This window comes from Acanthaster planci, linkage group LG15, assembly GCF_054643075.1.
Source record: "Acanthaster planci isolate LZ-2023a linkage group LG15, COTS_SCS, whole genome shotgun sequence".
In the NCBI taxonomy this organism is placed as follows: domain Eukaryota; kingdom Metazoa; phylum Echinodermata; class Asteroidea; order Valvatida; family Acanthasteridae; genus Acanthaster; species Acanthaster planci.
This window is the reverse complement of record NC_141791.1, coordinates 1,548,690-1,570,674: the sequence shown is the minus strand read 5'-3', so window position 1 is coordinate 1,570,674 and position 21,985 is coordinate 1,548,690. Positions and strand designations below refer to the sequence as shown.

The window sequence follows — 21,985 nt, the reverse complement described above, 5'->3', positions numbered from 1 at the left end:
TGGTACCCAGCAGTTGGTTACCAATTTACATTTACAAGCCAAGCACTCAAAAGAAGCAAGACAAAAACAAACACACCCTGATTTTAAAGAGCCCTTTGACAGAAATCATTTGCTTTGATGCGCCGTTGTTAGGTATTTCATTGCACATAAAAACTCTCACAACATGTATTGTGTATATGCAATATCACTAATACAGATTTGAATTGTATTTTCTCACTTGAAAATGATGAATATTGCTTCTACTGTGATGAGACAATATAAGGACACGCGATTCATTGCAGTGTTTACAAACAGTAACTTAACACTTGCTACAAAATTTAACCCGTGAACTGAGCAAAAAATACAAATTTCAAAGTATAAAACTTAGATCAAAAGCTGGTTTTTTTTGCGGCCCAGTTACAATTATATAGTGAATGAGAAACTCCAGATTTTTCATACGTTTCAACAAAATGTTATTAGGGCTAAATTTGGTAAAATGCCAAAGTGGATTTCTCAGTTAAAGTCAAACACATCTTTTCAGCAATTTTCCCTTCTAAAACTACATTAAATTACTTCTTTATCCATGATCTGTTAGAATCACAGGTTTGACAGATTTTAAAAGCAAAGTATTTCAACGGCTCCCCAAAATAAGCAAAATCACAAACAGCAAATAATTTAAATAAACATCAAAATTTGTATCCCATATAAATTAAATGGTCACTTTATCGTAATCATACCAATTAATTTCAATAATACTATACATTTTTAATATTATGATTTATAGATATATATATTTATTGAGAAAGAAAGTTGACACGTTGAATAGAGATTTCAATTTGGAAAATTATGATGTAGCAATGAATGGCCAATCTTTATAAAGGCAGTCACCAAGTCCCCTTAATTGATGTGTTGTCATTAGTTGACTTTTGGACTGTGGTTTCAAACACGAACAAGAGCACAAAATGTCTTAAACTGAAATTTTTCCTTTGCAGTTTTTTTAAGATTTGAAAGTCACCTATTTCATCCTAAATAGTTTCAAAACAGCCTGCTGGCTTTCCAATGTTGAGATTTTTCATTCACAGTGTACAATTTTTTTCTGACCTGAAGTTTAGAGACATGAAAATTACAAAGAGCTTTAAACACCGAAAACTGATTCAACATTTTGTAGCTTACAAAATATGGCCACAAGCACCCTCACCATTTTTAATAATTTCTAAAAAATCAATTCATTTTTACTTTCAAATCTATTTTTGAGTACATATGATGGCTCCTTTCGCATGACATGTTACCAAATGTAGAAGATAAACCACTCCAGCTTGTTTAAAAAAACAAACTGAAACGAAGCAGTCCATGCATTCTTCATAACATCCCTTTTCACTCTCTTCCACTCAAATTCCTGCATTTTCAACCACTAAACCTATCGTTTCATATTTACAGCTCTTGACTTCAACTTGTTTGCCTGACGCAATGGCTTATTGTTGCTAAGGGTCACCTTTTTGTGTTAAACATGCTTTACAAGACGTGACTGCCTTTAAACCGGTACATTTATGGTGTATTTACAGAACGAGACAACTGGACGTGTGTAAACTGTACCACAAAGGATTTTCTTATGTACACAAATTTAAAACTGCAGGGCTTAGGCTCAGGTAAGTTTAATGGAAATCACATGCCCACGTCAACTTTCAGCGACAAATTTATCTAATTGTTGAAATTGGAATAAATTCCACATTAATCTTGAAAATTTATGGGTTACTATTCTTTCGGCCACTCTGCACGAAATAGAAACGAGATGTAGATGTTAATCGGGGAAAAACACCAAAAATTATAAATGTATGAAATAACGTTGACCAACATCCATAAAATAAGCTCTATTGTTTCATGTGTTTACTTGTTTATTTGCTTTTGCTTCCAAGTCAACAAACTTGCACAGTCTAACATTTGTTCACATATACTTGAATATTTGTTCCAAACACTACATGAATATTTATTTCACGCACGCGGATGCCACTTTTCACTTTGTCAATATTTTTGTTTATTTTTGCAAAGAACTGGTAAGTTTTCTGATGCTTTTATTTAATACAATGCCATTCTTCACAGTGAAACATGCATTTGATGCAACAGCCTTTTCACAATTCCTTCCAAACACTTCAAGTAATGGAAAACTCTCTTATCTTTTTCCCTTCTTTTGGTGAATAAATATCCAGAAAAAATGTGTCAAAACATTACGGCAATCAAATTTGTAGAGTTTCAGAGCAGGTATGTACAAAAAAAGGAAGTTGAAAATACTTTTTCTTAAGCACACCGCACAGGGGAACTTGACGAAACAAGGCCAGCATTTCCTGAATTATTCAGAAATGCTTGGGACTTTTACTGACTTTTTTAAATTTCCAAACCTGAGACCCAAACTTCACCTGGACTCTGGCACACTTCTCCAGACAGGAATAAAGTCAGGATCGTCACCTGCATTGAGATTTCCTTGCCTGTCATTGGCCGAGACTGTCGCTGCAGTTTTTGTCGTATTGCTGATGCGGTTATCGTTGAGAGAACCTATGAAATTTCAGAGAAGAAACAGGGTTTCTATCTTTCCTCATCAAGTATCATCCCGATGACCAGATTTCAACAATCAAATGTTTTTCAAGTTTCAACATTTTCCGCATTCCAACTTTAGGTTTACTCTGCTTCACGGTATGCCTTCAGATTTTGATGGTCCCCGCATTAGTTGTTAGCAACTGAAAATACCAGGTAATTAATGCATAGTGACAAGTGTACTTGTGCATACTCTGTCTGAGAAGATCTATTAATTTTGTTTAATCCCACACTTGATGCCTTGTCACTTCAACACGTAATGTCAAAGACTCATCAATAATTCTCACAATTGCTGAGATTTTGTACTGTCCCGATGATAAGTAAAGTTAGTCCTTTCAAGATATTGATGAATTATACAGTGGGCAGACAAATCATGTTGATCATGAAGATGCTTTCCGTGGTTGACAGGCGAGTTTTGGTTCCTTCATGAAGTGGGCAACAACAGCAAATACATCTGTATCCAGTAGATGGGATGGAAGCTTGTAGTTTCAGGTTAAAAGTAAACTGGTCTCCCAGTTCCAAGGGGCACAACTGCAAAAGTTTCCATACAAATCACATTGCCGGTCGTTCATCAGTTCAACACGATATGCTACGCGTTCCAAAGGCAGGACTGCTACATTCCTAATACAGTGACGTCAAATCAGAAGTTCAGGTCGATTGATGTAAAAAGCCTGTTCACTCAGGCCACAGATTTCAAGTCATCAACTTCGCCGGGGCCTACGGTCGGTCCATTAGTCCACCACGGGACAAAGTCTGAGCACGAGATCTGAAGAATACGGCAGTTTATCCACGTAAGTATGAGCAGACTCCTCTTCAAGCGTATATGCATTAGAATCCAACACTTAAACAGAGAGATACGGTAGGGACGCTGGCAGGGTGGCAAATGCACACAGTCATCGTAATATAGTTTTCAAATTAATAGTTTTCTTCCGCCATACATGTATGTTCATGGAAAAAAAAGATGAATGTGGACTTCAGACGGCATCTGAAAGGGGAAAAGGTGAATGGTGAGTCAGATTTTTGTTAACACCAGGAAGGAGGTTTAATGTGGAAGGTCGTACTCAGGAACAAGTGGCTTCTCCCTAGATAGCATTAAAAAAACGCTTGCACATATTGTAGAAAATGTGCATTTCTTATTGGAAAAGATTCACACCTGATGTCTGGTGATGACTGCGTACCTTTCATGGAAAGTGAACACAAATGGGTAAATTTTTAAGTGATTTTTCAAGAAAAATGGATCAGGAAATGCTTGACATAATTTTTCATAATTTTGGGTGTAGAGGTGTGTACTTGGTCTGTATTTTCTATACAACATACATGTAAGTCACTCAATTGTAATTTTGAGAGTGGACATCGTAAGGTCCTACTCGGCCTAAGACATCTGGCCGAGTAGGACCTTATGTCCACTCTCAAAATAACACATTTAACAGAAGTCACTCAACTGTAATAATGACAAATGAACAGATTTCACACAATTTAGCCACGGATTGAGGGTTGTGGAGAGGAATGAATTAAAATACAGAGAGGAAGGAAACTGACATGGAGAGAGGTGGGAAATGGAAAACAAGCTTAAAAGGGAACATAAGGCATTTGCTGTATTGGCAACATTCTATTGTGAATCGCCGACTGGCTGGTATCTTTCAGTAACTATCCACTTGGGCACAACTTGGCATATACCACAAATGAACATGTGCATACTCACAGTTGAACATACAAGGAAAGCAATGATCAGGCCATTAAATGACAAAGTTAGCAATATTTGACACTACCTGTCACTAACAAGACGGACAGCTACTTGAAACTAAAAGCAAGCATGTTACTTCTACTGTATGCCATGTTAGGGTTGACACTGCTAAAAAAGACCACAGCAACTGTGTAAACAGATGGTCAGCATCATACCACAGCCAAAACAAAGCAACGAAACAAAAGCCTATCTGGCACGCCGTGGATGCAGGCAAAATGAAACTAAAACTCATCAGGAAAAAAAAACTAAATGGTACTACAGCACATCAGTCAAGCAATCATGCCAGAAGCACGGTCCGTGTATGTCACAAGTAGGCGTGGTACCTTCGGGTGTCAGGCAGACAGCCATGGGCTGGGGCTGCTGTCCTCCGTTGGATTCCAGCTCGCCCATCGGAGAGAAGGAGAGGGTTGTGGAGGCATCGCCTACAGGGAACCCCGCCATCATGCCAAGATTGGCATTGAGTTTGTCGCTGGCTGAGTCCGGCGACAGCTCCTGACCCATCTCTATCGTTCCCCCATCATCCAGGGTCCCGCCCCCATCGTCAAAATCCAGCAGGGCCTTCTTGGTGATCAGCTCAGTGCTCTCTGGGGCGGGGTCGATCAGGGTCTCCCCATTTGCATTGTTAAAGTTATTATCGGAAGCAGGCACATTGTTCAAGGGGGGCACAGTTAACCCCGGAGGCTCAAGCTCGTTTCCGTTCCTGGAGGAACCATCACTCTTCTCGTCATCGCTGCTGATATCTTCCTGATCTTCAGGATCAATGTTGCCATTTCCATTTGTGGTAAGGTCAACAGGGATGTCCTCCTTGACCACACCCTCCTCACTGGCCACACCCACATCAGCAACAGCATCACTATCAACACTGCAGTCATCGAATCGTGGCTGCTGCTCAATGACGACTTTGGAATTAACCTCTTCTTTAGCCACATGCTCCTTAACCACACCATCTGAGATTTCATCACTGCCAATTCCATAATCTTTAGATGCTGGTTGTTCGGTGAAGGTGTCTGAATCGGCCTCTGTATCTGCCCCACCCTCCTCGACCACACCCTCATCAATGACTACATCACTACTAACACCATAGTTGTCAAATGGTGGTTGTTGCTCAGTGAAGACTTTTGAAGCTGTCTCTTTGTCTGCCACACCCTCCTCAACCACACCTTCCTCCTTGACAAAGCCCTCATCAGTGACTGCATCCTTACCAATGCCATAGTCATCAAGTAGCGGCTGATCAGTGAACCCTTTTGAATCTGTTCCTTCATTAGCCACAACCCGCTCAACTGCCCCCTCCTTGCCCACACCCAAGGCACCAACTGCATCATCACTGACTACATCATCATCATCCAAAGGCGGTGGTGGTTCCTCAGCAGGACCTTTTAGCTCTGGCCGTTCTTTAGCCACACCCACTACCTCTGCCACATCCTCTTCTCTGGCCACACCCTCTACCTCTGCTACATCCTCTTCTCTGGCCACACCCTCCATCTTTGCCACATCCTCTTCTTTGGCCACACCCTCTACCTCTGCCACATCCTCTTCTCTGGCCACACCCTCCATCTTTGCCACATCCTCTTCTTTGGCCACACCCTCTACCTCTGCTACATCCTCTTCTCTGGCCACACCCTCCATCTCTGCCGCATCGTCTTCTTTGGCCACACCCTTGTCAGAAACTTCACCGTTGCCAACCCCAATTCCATCAGCAGGCTCAGTTGGCAATTCTTGCTTTTCCTGAAGGTCATCCTCCATTACCACTCCTCTTTCCAAAACATTGATATCACCTTGGAATCCTGCATCTGAATCTAGCACCTCCATAAAATCTTCCCCATCAACCTGTTTTGCCTCCTCATCTGACCATTCTGGTTTGTCACCGGGGAGCAAGTCTACAGGCCCCGCTCCTCCCCCCAGCTCCATCCCATCCCGGTCATCGGAATCGCTGGAGCTGTTGGCAGGTTCGCCGTTAGCAGTGCCTTCCAACTGACCACCCTCATAATCCTCGTCCTCATCGCCTGATAGACGGTGGTGTGCAAATAATGGAGGAAAGAGGAAGATAACAATGATTTCTCTCTTTCAAACAAACTTGGGTACACGTCAGGTTTTTTCCTTAAAATTTTGCTGAAGTATAAAAACTTGATGGCAAATGTCATTACTTTAATTTGTTTTTTATTTTAGTAAAACTTATATATAGTAGTACTGTTTTTTTCTGTTGATTGAGATTTCTTTTTGGAAAGAAAGACGTACAACTTTTGAGTCTTTTGAATTTGGAATTCCTTGTGTGTCCAAAAAAATGCATAAGGTGCACCCAAGACTGTTTGAAAAAGGAACAGCTGGCAAGATCAAAATTGTTAGTAGATTAAGCAGCAAATGCATGAGTTGTCCACACTCCCTGTTGCATGAATTAGTGTCCCTTGTACCACACTGCAAAAGAGAGTGCAGGAAATGATGATTATATAGGAAATGAAAGACACAGTTCAGGAATTGGATGGAGTAAGTTCAAATGCATATAGACAGGACGGCTACAAATTATATGAAATTATCAGTAGTGCTGCTTGTATTTAAAAAAATCTGGTATTCCTGCAATGCTGCAATTGAGATCACGGAAAATTGTGCACATTTTGGTAATTTATTTTTTTTCACTGTGATAAAATTTACCATACTGATTCAGCAATAACCTCATCCAATTTAACTGTAGTAACGATCAAATACTCCGAAAAAAATTAGGTCATTTTCTGCCTCTGAACAGGGCATGTACGTCACAAATAATTCATGGAGACTGATGACATTTTTAGAGATTATCCCCCAAAAACCCTAGTATTTTCTACAACTTCAAGAAGCTTCCTGGCTTTGGTCGAGGAGTATACCTGAGAGCTCCGTTTTGTTGCGATTGAACAGCAAGTTGCGATACTTCTCGCTGTTGAGTAGACTGCTGCCGGCTAGCACGCTGTTGACTCCATTCGTCTTCCGTTCCGAGCCTGTGGCAGATCCACTCTCAGAGCCACTGTCTCCATTTTCTGAGCCATCATCCTGAGAAGGGAACGAGGCAAAACAATGACAGCATGGGGAGGGCGGAGGACGGCCAATGGTTCAGCATTCATCCTCTTACTTTTGTTCAAACTGAGTAACTTTGACGTGCACTTGCAGACAGAAAGTGTGGACAAACTAGAGGAATGCAAAGATTCAGTCCCCGTAGTTCCGTGGCTAGAGCAACACCATTCCCTATGTAGTAAGTTGAAACCTACTTCCAACAGTATTCTTTTTGAAGCTAAAACTAACTTCTACAGTTATGATAATCTACACATAAAGTATCGCTGCGATCACTACATTGAATGGTTAAAGTGGTAATTGGATTAATGTCTGGCTTCAAATGCAATTAGGAATGACAAAAGTCAGCTGTAAGTGAGGGGACCAACATCCTGAACAAACCCCACCATATTCAGCATATATCTCAAAGACGTACCTTGTCTTTTGCTTGGGCTCCTCGTCTGGCTCTCTTCATGATTTCTTCAACTCTCTGTCAAGAAAAAAGCGTGAGACGACGAAAACCATTAACGGCAGGAAAACCACCTCGTTTGTTTTGTATAATCCATCAACTACTACTGATGCAATTCATGGTGGCTGTCACAGAGACTGACCTTCTTGCGAGCATTTCTCTCTTCATCTTCCCGGCGGCATTTCTCAGCCAGTTCTTCTTCCTGTCTCTTCAGGTCCTCCTGACGTAGTCTCTCCTCCTCTGCTCTCTGTAAAATGATTCCAGAGGATTATTCTTTGTAATCCAACGGCGAGGGATACATGCAAAGGGGGCGAGGAGATTGCTAATCTTCACTCACCAGGGCTGCTTCCGCCTCCTCAGCCGCCTTACGCTCCGCCTCCAATCTCTCCTTCTCCTCCTTCTCTTGAATGGCTTGTTTCAGACGTTCCTCCTCTGCCTTCCTATGCTCTTCCGCTAGTCTGAGCTCTTCCTCCTCCTGACGAATTCTTTCCTCTTCTTCGCGACGGATTCTTTCTTCCTCCTCGCGTCTGCCAACCAAAAAAGTCCGAAATTTGTACCAGTCTCAAGAAGCCAAGTTTGCCTCTACAGTTTGATACTTTGAGAAATTGATAAAATTATACTTTAACTTGTAGCTTGGCCTACTAAAATTTGAAAATAAGCCCTTTCGGTAAGGCAGATATTTAGAAAACAAATCCACAATGGAAAACCAAGATAGATACGCGCCAACTTGTAGACTGGCAACCCTCTTTTATTATTCAGACAGTAAAAGGTTGACATGAGTCTGAAGTGTGGATACTAGTCCAAGATGTCTGCACAGCATTCCTTACTTCAGTTGCTCCTGTCTTTGCTTCTCAAGCTCCGCTTCTCTCTCGGCTTTCTCCCTGGCCTGACGACGCCTCTCGGCAAGTGCCTGCTTGGCACGCTCCTCTTCTGTCAGTTCCTTGGCTGGAGGCGGGGCTTGTGCGGCTGGGGAGGCAGTGCCATTGGCTGCAGGGGCTGATCCACTGGATGATTCTGAGATAGTTGGAGACTGAGAACGTGGTGTTTCTGCTCAGAGGGGAAAAAAATACTGACCATCAGTGACATGTCAACCTGGTACCTGAACATGTTGCAAATGTTCTTGCTAAGCAGACTGCGGCAGGAACCAGTCAAAGCAAAATGTACCGCTTCATCAATGAAAGTGGCCCCTGGTGCTATCTGCAAAGCTGTTAAATATCAAAAAAAGAAATTTTGTTAAAATGCTATGCACTGTACCCATCTACGGACTGGTTCTCCACTGATTTTTTACCAAGCAGATATGGGTAAGTGTAAATGATGTGGTTTGTCGACCTCCCGTCGATTTTTCCTGGGTCCCCTTCCCAGAATATATCCAGGGCACCAGGCAGAATTGCCCAGAGATTGACGAATGGTTGATACTTAAAATTGCCCAGAAGCTGCTAAGCATTAGTTTCCATTTAGTAGCTCTAGAATTGCCCACCCTTTGGTTTGGTCTCTGGTTCCACCTCTTCTTTAGCTGGGGCTGGTTTCTCAGGGGCTGGTTTCTCAGGGGCTGCTGCCGCTGCTACTGCCACTTTGACTGCAGCTGGCTTGGCCTGCTTAGGACCCCCTTTGGGTGTCGTGGCAGGCTTAGTGGCAGGTGCCTTGGGGGTGCTCTTTGGTGCAGTCACGGTCCTCGTTGGTGAGCTGACTGTGGACTTGACGATGTCTGTGCGGGGGGTGAGGGCCTTCTTGATGGGCGGAGCTTGACCTGGGGTTTTCTTAGCTGGAAGCAGACAGACACCAGGGATGAGATTGACCAATGATAAAAAATAGCTGAAAACAGCTGAAAAAAGGCATCAAGAAGCCGAACTGTGAAAATCTCCAATTCTTTTGTACACAGCCAGTGAGGGAAAAAAGCTGAAATCCAACACACAGAAAAAGCTGAAATCAGCTAAAAAGCCAAGAAATCTTACCCCTGAGACACAGATGTTGCCAACATCTTAACTGCAAGATATGGGCTCACCATTTCAATTTCAGCAATGTCAAAATGTTACTGGTACCTGTTCATGCAAAATGAGATTAGTTTCCTACTACCTGCTTTCACAGCCACAATTCCCTTCACGGTTTTCTACCAAAATATCGGTCAGTTTCCTACTACCTGCTTTCACAGCCACAATTCCCTTCACGGTTTTCTACCAAAATATCGGTCAGTTTCCTACTACCTGCTTTCACAGCCACAATTCCCTTCACGGTTTTCTACCAAAATATCGGTCAGTTTCCTACTACCTGCTTTCACAGCCACAATTCCCTTCACGGTTTTCTACCAAAATATCGGTCAGTTTCCTACTACCTGCTTTCACAGCCAAAATTCCCTTCACGGTTTTCTACCAAAATATCGGTCAGTTTCCTACTACCTGCTTTCACAGCCACAATTCCCTTCACGGTTTTCTACCACAATATCGGTCAGTGTCTTGTAACTTGACCCACAACATATGGCTACTTGTAAAAGATGTGTTTACGAGTGTCGTAAACAAAAGGTGATCAGGTAACGTACTTAGGCATCAATTCTAACCTTCTGGGGGTTTCCGACTGCTATCCCCATTTGTCTGTTTAGGTAAGTTACGTGGCGACTGCACCCTGCCTGGCCTAGGTTTGCTGCCGTCCACTGTGGTTGACCCTTGACCCGCAGCTGTCTTTGGCGATGGTGCACGGACAGGGGTGGCTCTGGGTGTTGAAGACTGTTGCCTTGGTGATGGAGGCCGCCCGTGTAGAGAGGTGCGGGGTGATGTTCCTCTCTGTACCAGGAAGTATAATGAGTGTCTGGATGAGGCACACAAATTTTATACGCACAAAACAGTTTGGGTTAGTGAAAATAGGTTAATGAAAATATACTGCTAAGTGTCCAAATATGTATGCCTGTGACTGGTTCCCAGCTTGCTTAGCACGTTGCATGATTGCTTCCGCTTACCAACTCAATGACATTTATTCCGTTGATAGCTCAATAGGAAATTACTCAATCTTTAATGACCTGATAAATAACCTCCCTTTTATTTTGGGTATTCCCTGTACCACCTCGATCTATATAAGCACTTTAAGCTCAGTGTTCTTCAACAAGTTGACAGGTTAGACTCCAAAAGCTTATTCAGGTTGGAATCAAGCCCATTACCGCCTTGTCAGCACTGCAGATATTGTAGCAATTGACTACTGAGAGTCCAGTCACCTAGCCAGTCCATGTATGATATGGCAACAGAAAATTACCTCAGTAAATGACAGTTGAAACTGGATTGTCATTTGATATGCTTTCATACTCTCCTTTTACAATGCAATCAGGATAATGAGTTAAGACACTCTATGTCCGACATGTCAAAAATTCAGTGATGTTGAGAAAATTCTAGATGCGTTTTTACTTTTAAAAAAATGGAAACACCTGTGAGGCGTTAACCCTAGTGCTGCTAAGGGCTTATTCAACCGCACAAATTCTCATGAAAGCAAGCAAAAGCACCCTCTTATGACCAGTGTTACGTACATGTAACCTCATAAAAGCACAGTACTTCAAGAACATACCACAAAATGCAGCTGTGGCTTGCCCTCATTATCTGCAAAAAATTCCTGTACAAAAATCAAACAGTACTTTACACCTAAAAGTTGAAATAGTTTTTTTAAATGTCACTACATGGAACTGCAGGCATGGAAATGTAACAAAATTCAAAACTCGGTAAGAAACATTAGAAGGAAAGGATAAACGTGGGAACAACCTCCCTTAAAAAAGATAGCTCTTGCCTTTGCAGGTGCTGTTCCAGATGCCGGCTTTCCACCCACTGGACCGGACTCGCTGTCTAGTTTTGAATTTGAATTGGAGCGTTTTGTTGCCGAGAGCGGTCGTGAGACGTGCGTCGGCGTCGAATGGGCTGACCTACTATCCCTGTTTGGGTAGGCTGCTGCGAAATGGACAAAGGAAAAAAGAACTGTTAGAATACCATCATCAACTGCTGGACAACAGAAATATGAAGTTTTTTATTTCCCTTTGATGCAGTCCTTGTTAAGTTCAATGAAATTTTGTTTATATTCCCATGGTAACTGAGATTTCAGGAATGTCCATTAAAAGTCAAATTTCTGTAAGTGCAAAGGGATGACAACTGTGACCCAGTGTTAAATTTACAATTCTGTTCCCACCATGTTTCCTGAGAACTTGAAAAGGTTTTCTCTGCAAATACAAGTCATGTTGTTTTCTGCTGAATGTTCACGCAACAAAAATGTTTTTTAGTTATAATCTTTGCTTCTTCTCAGTAAAAATGTAGTACATGTAATTCCAAGCAGAGTTCCAAATTTAGGAAATCACTACAAGCAAGGCTTTCTCAATCAAGCAAGGTTCCAATCGTTATGCCCGCACAAAAAATTGAAGGACTGCACTGATCCTGAAAAGCATGAATACATTCAAGGATACCTGACAAACAAACCCACACTCATTTATCCAAAAATACCGAGCCGACTAATCTACACAACACAATACGGGTGATTCACAAGAGTACACCACCAAGAGTTTGCAACACGTTGGCCAATCATAATGCGCAAAATTTGTCGACCCTTTCCAAACGTGCAATGGGTCAACAAATTTCACATATTGTGATTGGCCAATTCGTTGCAAACTCTTAGTGGTGCACTATTGTGAAACGGCCGTATTCAGGCAAAAGCATGCAGCTCTGTCTAAAGCAATCCCCATTAGTCACTCAGGAATGTGACAAAATTGCAAAAAAATGTGAAAACGAGAGTAGAGAGTTGTATGGACAGTTACATGTATTTCTAAATTTGTAAGGTAGAGTGTAAGGTTAAAGATTCTTGTTTCAATGCAGATTCATTAAGAATCCGTCACGAATGAAAGTTTATTATGTACAAAACATTTGATATGTTATATATGATAGCATAATTCAGAGCTAGTGTGACACAGTATGGTGCAGAATGTGCAATTTTATTCAGACCGATGACAACTATTTTAAAGCAGAAACAGAAGACAACAACCTTTCATCCGTGGTATGCTGCTAACCTCGGCGGCCATCTTGAAAGGTGACTCCACAGAAAACCAGGCTTGAACTGACTACACACATGTACACCACCACTGTCGCCGAATCTTGGTAAATGTCACAGCTGAATCACTGATCACTGAATTGTCAACGTTGATCTGATGACAACGGCTGAGTCATAATTCTGCCATTTTTTTTGAAAGGATGCCAAATTTTGGTCCCAGATCTAACCTGGGTAAGCGTGGCAAATTTCTTACCAACAATCCTCATAAAAGGTGTGGCATAAGTTAAAGCTCATGAAATTTGAAGAATACTCCTGATTATTACACTACAATGTCTAATTTTATGCTTCGATGCAGCTTCAGAAATTCTCAAACACCCTCAAAAAAGAGCAACACATGAGCCACTTTACACTTCCAAGAAAAAAAAAATGGCAGAATCACTAAGCATGTGTAAAAATCCTTCCTGAGTACGTGCAGTTAATCCCATAGTCCAACTACGACTTGCACACAATCCTGCCAGCACACGTTCACCCACTAACAGAACTTCCCTCCAACTGACGAGCCTGCCAACACAGACAATCAAATTTCCCACTGACTCCTTCCTCAACAATACCAGCCGGCCTCCCTCGCCATTGTTCCAACCACAGCAACCCCTTTTCTTCCTCTGCCTTTGTTCCCCTCCTGGGCGGAATTCAATACTTTTATTTTCTTGTTGAAGCCTTATCCAGTCAGTCAGGCCAGGGACCCTTTCAAAGCCCAGCTCGGCTTGTCGCACCTGGTACTTTTAGTCAGAGGAAACCAGGGCCCATTCAAGTGGAATTCCAAGGCCTAGGAAGTTCCCAGTCCTTATGCAAACAGCAAAATGCACACAGAAAAGGAAACACAACTTCACCTGTCAACTGTCAGAAAGCTTTTTTCTTTCAGAGTTCACTGAAGGACAAATTTCAGCAATGAGTGTCAATCTTTTTTTTTTCTTTTCTTCAAATTTGGCTGGAGACAGCATCTTGGCTGACCTTTTCCACAAACATTTGTTAAAATTACCACATTTTAAGAGTGCCCTCAGGTAATACTCGTCTGTCAGTAAGCCAGAATTATTTCAATTATGAACTCTGTAATTGTAACTTTTCACAAGATGTTTAACACATTTGTAAATGGAAATCTTTTCAGTATCAAATGTGATGCGATCTGCCAAAACCCTTCACATGGCAAACTTTGTCATTTGGGTGCATGTAAACTTCTAATCAATATGGACAAGCTCATTTTCAGATACATTCCATTTATGATTCTAGGTTATCTATAACATCAATCTGGGTTGTCTGGAATCACGAATAAAACAGTTTTGAAAACAGGACTGTGTCCAGCTCAATTTGAAGTTGATAGGCACCAAAATGACAAAGCTCAACATGTGAAGGGTTTTCGCAGATCACATCACAAATGCAGAAATAAATTTAGAGGTGTAATTCTCACTGTCTTTAAGCTTAGCTTCAAAATTGTTAGCATTTTGAGAATGTTCGTTGTATTGAACTTTTAAAGTGTTGATTGAAGTTTTTAAATCAAACAGAGGACAAATATTGCACACTGAACAATCCTCATGCAATTCCAAAAAAACATGCATTTTGGGGAGAAATGAATTGAACATTTTAAAAAAAACAGCAACAAAATATCGACATTTTGGTTGTGATTGAGAGCTGCTGGGATCAGAAATAAATGTTAACATATTTGTTTTTTTTTTTCTGCAAAAGAATGAACTTGCCAATGATGAGAATGAATTTTTAAACTACCCAACTTCTTCTGGTGAATGAACTCTGAATAAAAAAGGTTACACTTTAAACCTGTATGCTTTAAGGCCCTGTCTAATTTATGAATACTAACTAATTTTCTTTTTTTACCAGGAAACACAAACTCACAAGACGATTACATTTAACTAATCCATATTCCACTACAAAAAAACAAAAAAAAGGATATTCTAATCTACCAAACCACCAAACTAACAAGTCAAAACGGAATCACAACCACCGAAAAAGTCCACTCCAATTTGTTTCATCCTAGGATTCCCAACACCATAACTTACCTCTCAAGCGTCTCCTTACATTGCTCGCTTTACGTTCAAATAAAAATAAAATTAAATATTTAAATCTCCCCTAGTTTGGATTATAAAGTGCAACTTAAAGTGTTCACACTAAGATATTTTTATTCAACCCCCATTTTAGTGATTTGCAAAACATAATTTCAGGTATAGCTTGGAAAAATTTGAAATAAGGGACCTATTATAACTAAACTTAAACTTTAGAAGAGTCTTAAATCCTAATATTGATATTATTCTTTCCTGAATTCCATGCTAAGAAAGCAAAGGAAATGTTGTAAGCAACAAACATCAACAAAGGCTTCAGTAATGCCAGAAATTGAGATGCAGCATCCAAGCATGAAACCAGCCATGGTGACAAATTCAAAATCAATTTAAACATGACGGGTCCACAACAAAAAATGTGCGAAGATAGAGATGTCAAGCAGCGGCCATGTTTGTCTAGATACCTGACTGAATCAAATATATGATTATTAACCCTATGTTGACTACTATTAAACAACAAACAGAAATGTCCAAGCTGAAGGCACCTCCCCAAAAGGTTGCAGCCTTATAAATGTGTGCACAGTAATATTTGGTTTTGTCTTTAAGGGATATAAGACCAAGACAGAAAATATTGTTGACTTTGGGAGAAATAAGCTTTTACCTAAACCTAAATATCAGAAAGCGGCATGAATAACTTACGGTCACAAACAATTTAATTTGTCATGATTACTGATTATAGTACATGTATGTTAGGGGATGAGCACTGAAATGATGAAATTACTGGAGAAAACTGTGGCTGTTTTGACTTAGTCTTTAAAAAGTTGTTAACAATTTCACCCCTGCAATTCAAGATGGCTGCCACTCGAGACAACAAGGCACAACAAATGCTCACCACAAATGCCATGCACTAACCACCACCACCACACACAAAGGTTGAGCAAACGAGGTAAAAAGTATTTGAAAAAAATAAAAGAAAGTGGTAATACATGTATGAGTAAGCAAACCATGCGAGTCGAGAAACTCACGTTTACAGTCAACCAAAAATCATTAATGAATCCGGAATTCTCCCCAAAATTGTGCAGGTGCCTAAAATATTTGGAATTGAACCCCAACCCAGTGGTTAACAAGCACAGGCCTCACCACCATTCAACCACTGAGCCTGAATGACAGCGGTGAGAGGTTCACATCTCGTCTGTATAGCAGTAGATTGTAAACAAATAATTTTTATAGCTATTTAAAGTGGTTAAGTTACTAACTATAAATTATTTTTGCTTTCTCCACCTGTTTGAAATTAGAAATCTTCAGAAAAAAATCATAAACCTATCTAGTTGAACCCCCAAATATTATTCAGTACATGTTAGTGACAACAAATTTTTAAAAGTTGATCAATGTACAAAAACTATGCAGTAAGGCCCTCCCCAAAAATGGTCGGTCTCTGGTCAGCATGCGAGTCAATTTTGAATGTGAACGTCAATGGTTTTTTTCCCCATTTTTTTTCACAAAATTTTCAAAACAGCGACCTCTATTTCCATACTGCCTGAATGTTCACGAGTAGACTGATTCCCGGCCACAAGTCCACAAGTCCGAAGGGCAATTTGTTCAAGGAACCAGACTAATTCGTGGACAGCTCATACCGGGTGATAGATCTGTTACGACTGCATAATGTTGATGTCAAACACAAACAGTAGACCACGGGTAGGTTACAAAGTTGCAGCCAGCTGATTAACAACAATGGCAGCATGCGGCGTGCCATAACTAGCCTTAGCTCTTTGATCAAATATGCCACTCATTTCCATGTCTGTTCCCAGTCTTAAAAAGCCACCCCCACCCCCCAGAAAAAAAAAGCATTGCCACATTAATTCTGGAACTTTGGTCTGACCAGAGACCAAGTTTTTTTTGGGGGGGGGGTTATAAACATTTCTAATAAATTGCCAATTAGTCATAGAGATACTATCAGGATCAAGTAAGCAGTCAGGGTTTCAAAAGTTCTTTATGTTAACTAGATGTAACTTACCTAAATATAAATATCACATTGAACAGGTGAAAAACTACAATACCCCTATTTGCCCCTAAGTAATTTAGCACTGCCCTACAAATCTCTAAAAATGTTTTGGCTCCCCTTTAAAACTGAATGTGTAAATACACAGGGCACACAATCTCCATTTTTTGGTAGCTTTTTTAAACCCTTTCATTTGACCTATCATCAAGCAACTGCCCTATGAAATCTTTCTGAGGAGACAACAAGCTCACGTATCCCTGACTCCTAGTTTTAAAGAGGTAATGTGATCCATCTACTGGTCAACGGAGCTGAGATGGTTAGCATAGTTCAGGATAAAGTGGGAAAGGTCAGGTAATTGAAGTGAACTGCTGGGCATTGGGTAACATTAACGATGAGCTTTGTTTTCTTCGTAAGGCGCCCCAGGAGTTAATGTGGGAAACTAAACAAAGCCTTACACTGCTACGGTACGTTCAAAGTTAATGGCAATGTGAACAAATCTGGTTTGAAAAACAAACTCAGCTATTTAGCGGGGGGGTCCTAAAATAAGGACAACGTTTGAGGAAAAAGAAGAACAACGTTTGAGGCAAAAGAAAAAAAATCACAGCTGACCACTGCACTTTGTCAACCAAAAAGGTGCATTAGGGAAAAATTACCACGACAAAATTGGGTATTTGGGTCATGCTCACTAAGAAATCACTTCAAAAAAGTATTGCTGATTTCAATTTGGATTTGCCTTGGGATAACTGAAATGCATGTACAAAAGAAATGAAAAGAAAATAATAACTGAGAGATTTCAAGCACTACAATTTTTTTACCTACATGTATAATCATCAATAATCCTAGAACCAGACTAAGTATTTTAAAAGAATCCTTTTTTAAATTTCAGTTGATATTAGAGTTTTAAAAGTAGTATCTTTACATAATGGAGTTGGAATCATTTAAGAACATAATAGAAACAATAAGACAGGACAGAGACAATGTTCACTGAGTGAAAAAATGGAACCATATCAGCTGGTCCCCCACCAGACAATATTAAAATATGCTATACAAGTTATTGACATGTTATTATGGTATGTAAATTTGCTGCAGGATTAACCACAGACCTACAGGTATATTTGACAATGAGACTACCTAAGCTGCTGAGGATTAGAACCAAACATCTGAACTGCGACCTATGCCAGTTTTTGTCTTGGAGTTTGAGATGGCTTGATGGATCTGGAGAATGTACTTCCTCAATTTAATGACATGAAGCGGACACTTGTGATTGGCAAAATTAATAAGTGACAAATTAAAGATGACAATTCCGTGACAAAATAGTCTGTGTACATGAATTTTTTCATACTGTCCAGGAAATGAATTTTTACTGCAAGCTTTATTAATACAGCATTCAACCGTTCTAAATTGATTTGAAGTTAAGCATTCTGGTTTATCCTATTATGTCACTGTGTACATGTTCATGTATGCACATGTAATTCACATTGTTGTGTAATAAACGAATGATTCTTTTAACTTGAATTACCGATTAAACATGCATATTTTGGCTTTATGGTTGTTGACAGCAATTTTATGTTGTTTTAGGGAGATGATGTTGTTGTTGTTGTTAACTAGTGTGTCTGGAATGTTATTGCACGTTAACGCCCTGTTTTTAATGTTGTGAGAAAGAAACTGCAAACTGTAAGAGTGCTGGCAAGCACAAGACTTTCGCTAAGCCAGCTTCCTAGGTTCTGCCAAGCAAATTGGGTTACCAGCATAAATGTAATGCACAGCATACTGCCTGTAACCGGTTCCCGCCCCCAATTCAGCTGAGCGACGTGCATCATCTGCCTAGCAGCTCTTTAGCCCTTTGAGCTGGAGTATTGTGTTTGTGTGCAGTGCCAAGCCAGTCGGGGAAGGAAAATCCCGCAGCAACGTGTTGTTAGGAAATTTGTGTTTTTTTTTGTCAAAGACTGTGAGCTTACATGCAAGGTTAGGTGAGGAGAGGTGGTGGCGGGGGATGGTACTGCTACTGGCAGGCAAAGGGGTGGAAGAAGAATCAGGATTCTTGTCGTTGCCTGGGGATGATCCGCGACGAGAGCGTGGGTCTGGGATGTGAACCTCGAACCAGTCATCCTCGTTGGGCCCAAGCCGCACCAGGTGCACAGGGCGGTGCAGGGCAGAGACAGAACTGGACAAGCGCTTGCTGGCGCCCAGGGTCAAACCACCGTCGGGGCTCTGCCGTTCCGTCATCCTGTCGGTGCTGCGACCTCTCGAAGACCGGGGAGTCCCACCGCTGGGGACCGGGGAGGAGTAGTCGCGGGACCCAAATGCGCTCCAAGAACGGCGCTTCTCGCGGGCGTTGTCTGAGCGCTCCCTGGAACGCCTGACAATGGCTTCTTTACGGGCCTGTACATCAAATAAAATCACCAAAACAGAAAACAGAATTTAGCACTGAAGCAAACAAAAGCTAACCTATGCTTTGTTATGGAACTTAAGACTTTGCCATCAAGAAATTTTGCAGGGACCAGTTCTTCAGTAGTAAACCAATCAAAGTCTATTAAAAACAAAGTTTAGTTGAAAACGTTTAAAATTTTCTATTCACTCATCAATTTACACAGGCAAAACGGTCAAGACATGACAACATTACAAATTAGAACAGTTTGTACCCAGCCAGTTGTCAGGGTATACAAAAATGTTGGAGCCTGGACAAGATCTACGTTTACCATCAACCAATCAGATTCCAAGATTCACCGATGTGGATTCAAAAATCAACCAATCTGCTCACCTGATCCTCCTCTTCTTGCTTCTTCTTCCTTTCGAGTATTTCGGCCCTGTGATCAGTCGCTTTGTGCCGGATACTATCGATACGTTTCTGTCGGTCACTGAGCTGTTGTTGCCTAAACTGATTGTTCTTATTTTCCTTTTCCTTGAGTTTTGAAGCATCTAACACTGCAAAGACACGGTACAAAGGTAGATTTGGAGAAGGAGTCAAGACAGAAATCATCAGACCTTTGAAAATATGAGATGGACGCTGTACGTCAGACTTTTGTACACAATTTTGAACCAGACCCAAATGAGTCAGCAGATGGGGGGACAGCTAAGCTATCGACTAGACTGGCATGACATTACTTGAGGCTAGACGAAGCAATCACTGCGCAGATAAGCTGGCAAACAATCAACAACTGTTGGAAAAACTAGGTTGGTACTCTGAGTGAGGACCAATTAAATATTAACCAGGGGTCGAGCAGTCTATTAGGCTGAACAATTGGGTAGCAAAACATGATTAATATTTAGTGACAGAACAGTAGGGCTGAGTCAAAGCAATATTCCATTGTCAATTAGATCAAATATCTGAATATTCGGTCTTACCGACCGGCAGATTGTTGATGATTAAAGCATATACAAAATCAGTTGCAATAATGCACACAATTGTACATTATAATCACTAAATTAGCTTCTCACATTGAGCAGTATCTGTAGTCATGATTTAGCAAGATTTAAGAAACGAACAATACTTCTTGCCCTTGTGAAATTTCTATTTGTTTTAAACTTTTTAATGAATAATTTACCTTTTGAGTCATTGTAAGATTTCTGTCGCATTTCATTTGAATCTGCTTTTCATTTGAACAAGCCTCCATAGTGCAATTTTTCTCATTGAAAACAAAAGAAAATTTACCCTTCCTTTTCATGAATTTTGCATTCATACATTCAAATTTGGAAAATAATATTCGAATATTTGATCGATTATTGAATATTTGGATTAGCCCTACAGAACAGCATGAATAATACATAAATCCTTAAATCTGATGAAGAATGTAAAGATCAGAAACCAAACAAACTGATGACTTAAACCTGCTGCTTCAACCTGCAGTTCAACAGCAGTTAGTGGCCCTGCACAGCTTCACTGCCTGGGGCTAATTTCACAGAGCTGCTTAAGCACAAAATTTGCCGAAGCGCAAACAAACCTTGCTTAAAAACAAAGGTTATTAGCTCAAAATCTATGTGATTGTCATACTAACCAAACGAAAGAAGAATACTATTCCAAAACAATATACATCTCATGGAGTTTTGGCTGGTAAACTGATTCGTCAAGCAAGGTTTTTTCATACTTGAGCAAATTTTGTGTTTAAGCAGCTCCATGAAATTGGCCCCAGGCACAAGAGCCATGTTAAACACCAACCACTTTAAATACATGTAGCTCTGAAACCCTACCGGTTAAGAAAGAAACCTTAGAATTTAGAGCCTTTACTGAGTACTAATTGATCGGACCGGGAATGTTGGTGCCTGGACAAAGTGATGGCTTGACCACTGAGTGACCAACTCCAACCCACCTGGCTGTGCTCGACTTCTTGTTGGCGGTCCGTCTCGTCTGCTGCCCTCGGTAGAGCCAGATTCCTGTCTTGACCTGTCTCCATTACTCTCGGACGTTAGTTCACTGGATGGATCAACACTCCCATCAGCTAATATGGGAAAAAAGGAAATACATGTACACAGAAATACAGAACACATCTTGGAAATTCCTAAAAACTTTAAAAGAATTATTGCCCACAAGGAAAACAAAGCTTGATAAAGTCCTTTGATGGGATCGAGATTTTAAAAAAATTTACAGATGCAGTAGATTTACACCAAGACCAGCTTTAAAATTGAATTTTAAAAATGTACTAAAGCAATCTAAGATCATCCTAGTATTGTTCCACTCACTAACAGGCCAACATCACATTAAGGTTGTGTACTGCTTCGGATATTGTACAGGGCAGGAACTTCACAGAGGCATCAGAAGCCTTGATGCCCCTGGTCTTTGCCTCAATGCCCGTTGAAATGTTCCCACAGACAAGTTGATTTTCTAATGCAAGTGCCCTTTGCAAATGAGAAATTACCTTGTCTTTTCAAGAATGAAGCTCCCACCCTGATTGTGCATGATCCACATTGCAGAAAAAGCCCATCTGTACAGAGCCTGTACACGTACTAGATTTAGCTACATCCTCTCAACAGGAACAAAAAACTTGACTTCAAAACTCTCGACAACTTCCTCTCCCTTCGGTCACCCATCAACTTTTCCTCAAACTTGACCATAGACTAATGGAGCTATTCCAATCCAAAACACTGGACCACCTGCACATTTACCAGAAATCATTGCAGGTGCCAGCCCA

General features: G+C 40.7%; 1 protein-coding gene across 11 annotated transcripts in view; it reads right to left on the bottom strand.

The window, feature by feature from the left end:
- Positions 1-2,385: 2,385 nt before the first annotated feature.
- LOC110974375 (uncharacterized) overlaps positions 2,386-21,985 on the bottom strand; it is a 51,129-nt gene continuing 31,529 nt past the window's right edge. For 3 of the 11 annotated variants that reach the window (XM_087146191.1, XM_087146200.1, XM_087146190.1), the window contains 15 exons: positions 21,167-21,295; positions 19,621-19,784; positions 18,818-19,241; positions 14,864-14,890; positions 11,553-11,710; positions 11,337-11,381; positions 10,345-10,567; positions 9,271-9,555; positions 8,621-8,840; positions 8,131-8,320; positions 7,936-8,040; positions 7,761-7,814; positions 7,165-7,327; positions 4,633-6,312; positions 2,386-3,550 (listed from right to left, as the gene is read on the bottom strand). In XM_087146191.1, coding sequence (XP_087002317.1) covers positions 3,540-3,550; positions 4,633-6,312; positions 7,165-7,327; positions 7,761-7,814; positions 7,936-8,040; positions 8,131-8,320; positions 8,621-8,840; positions 9,271-9,555; positions 10,345-10,567; positions 11,337-11,381; positions 11,553-11,710; positions 14,864-14,890; positions 18,818-19,241; positions 19,621-19,784; positions 21,167-21,295 — 3,878 coding nt within the window. In that variant the 3' untranslated portion in view covers positions 2,386-3,539. The remainder of the gene's footprint in view (positions 3,551-4,632; positions 6,313-7,164; positions 7,328-7,760; positions 7,815-7,935; positions 8,041-8,130; positions 8,321-8,620; positions 8,841-9,270; positions 9,556-10,344; positions 10,568-11,336; positions 11,382-11,552; positions 11,711-14,863; positions 14,891-18,817; positions 19,242-19,620; positions 19,785-21,166; positions 21,296-21,985) is intronic. The other 8 variants (XM_087146192.1, XM_087146196.1, XM_087146197.1 and 5 more) reach the window with 8 other exon arrangements.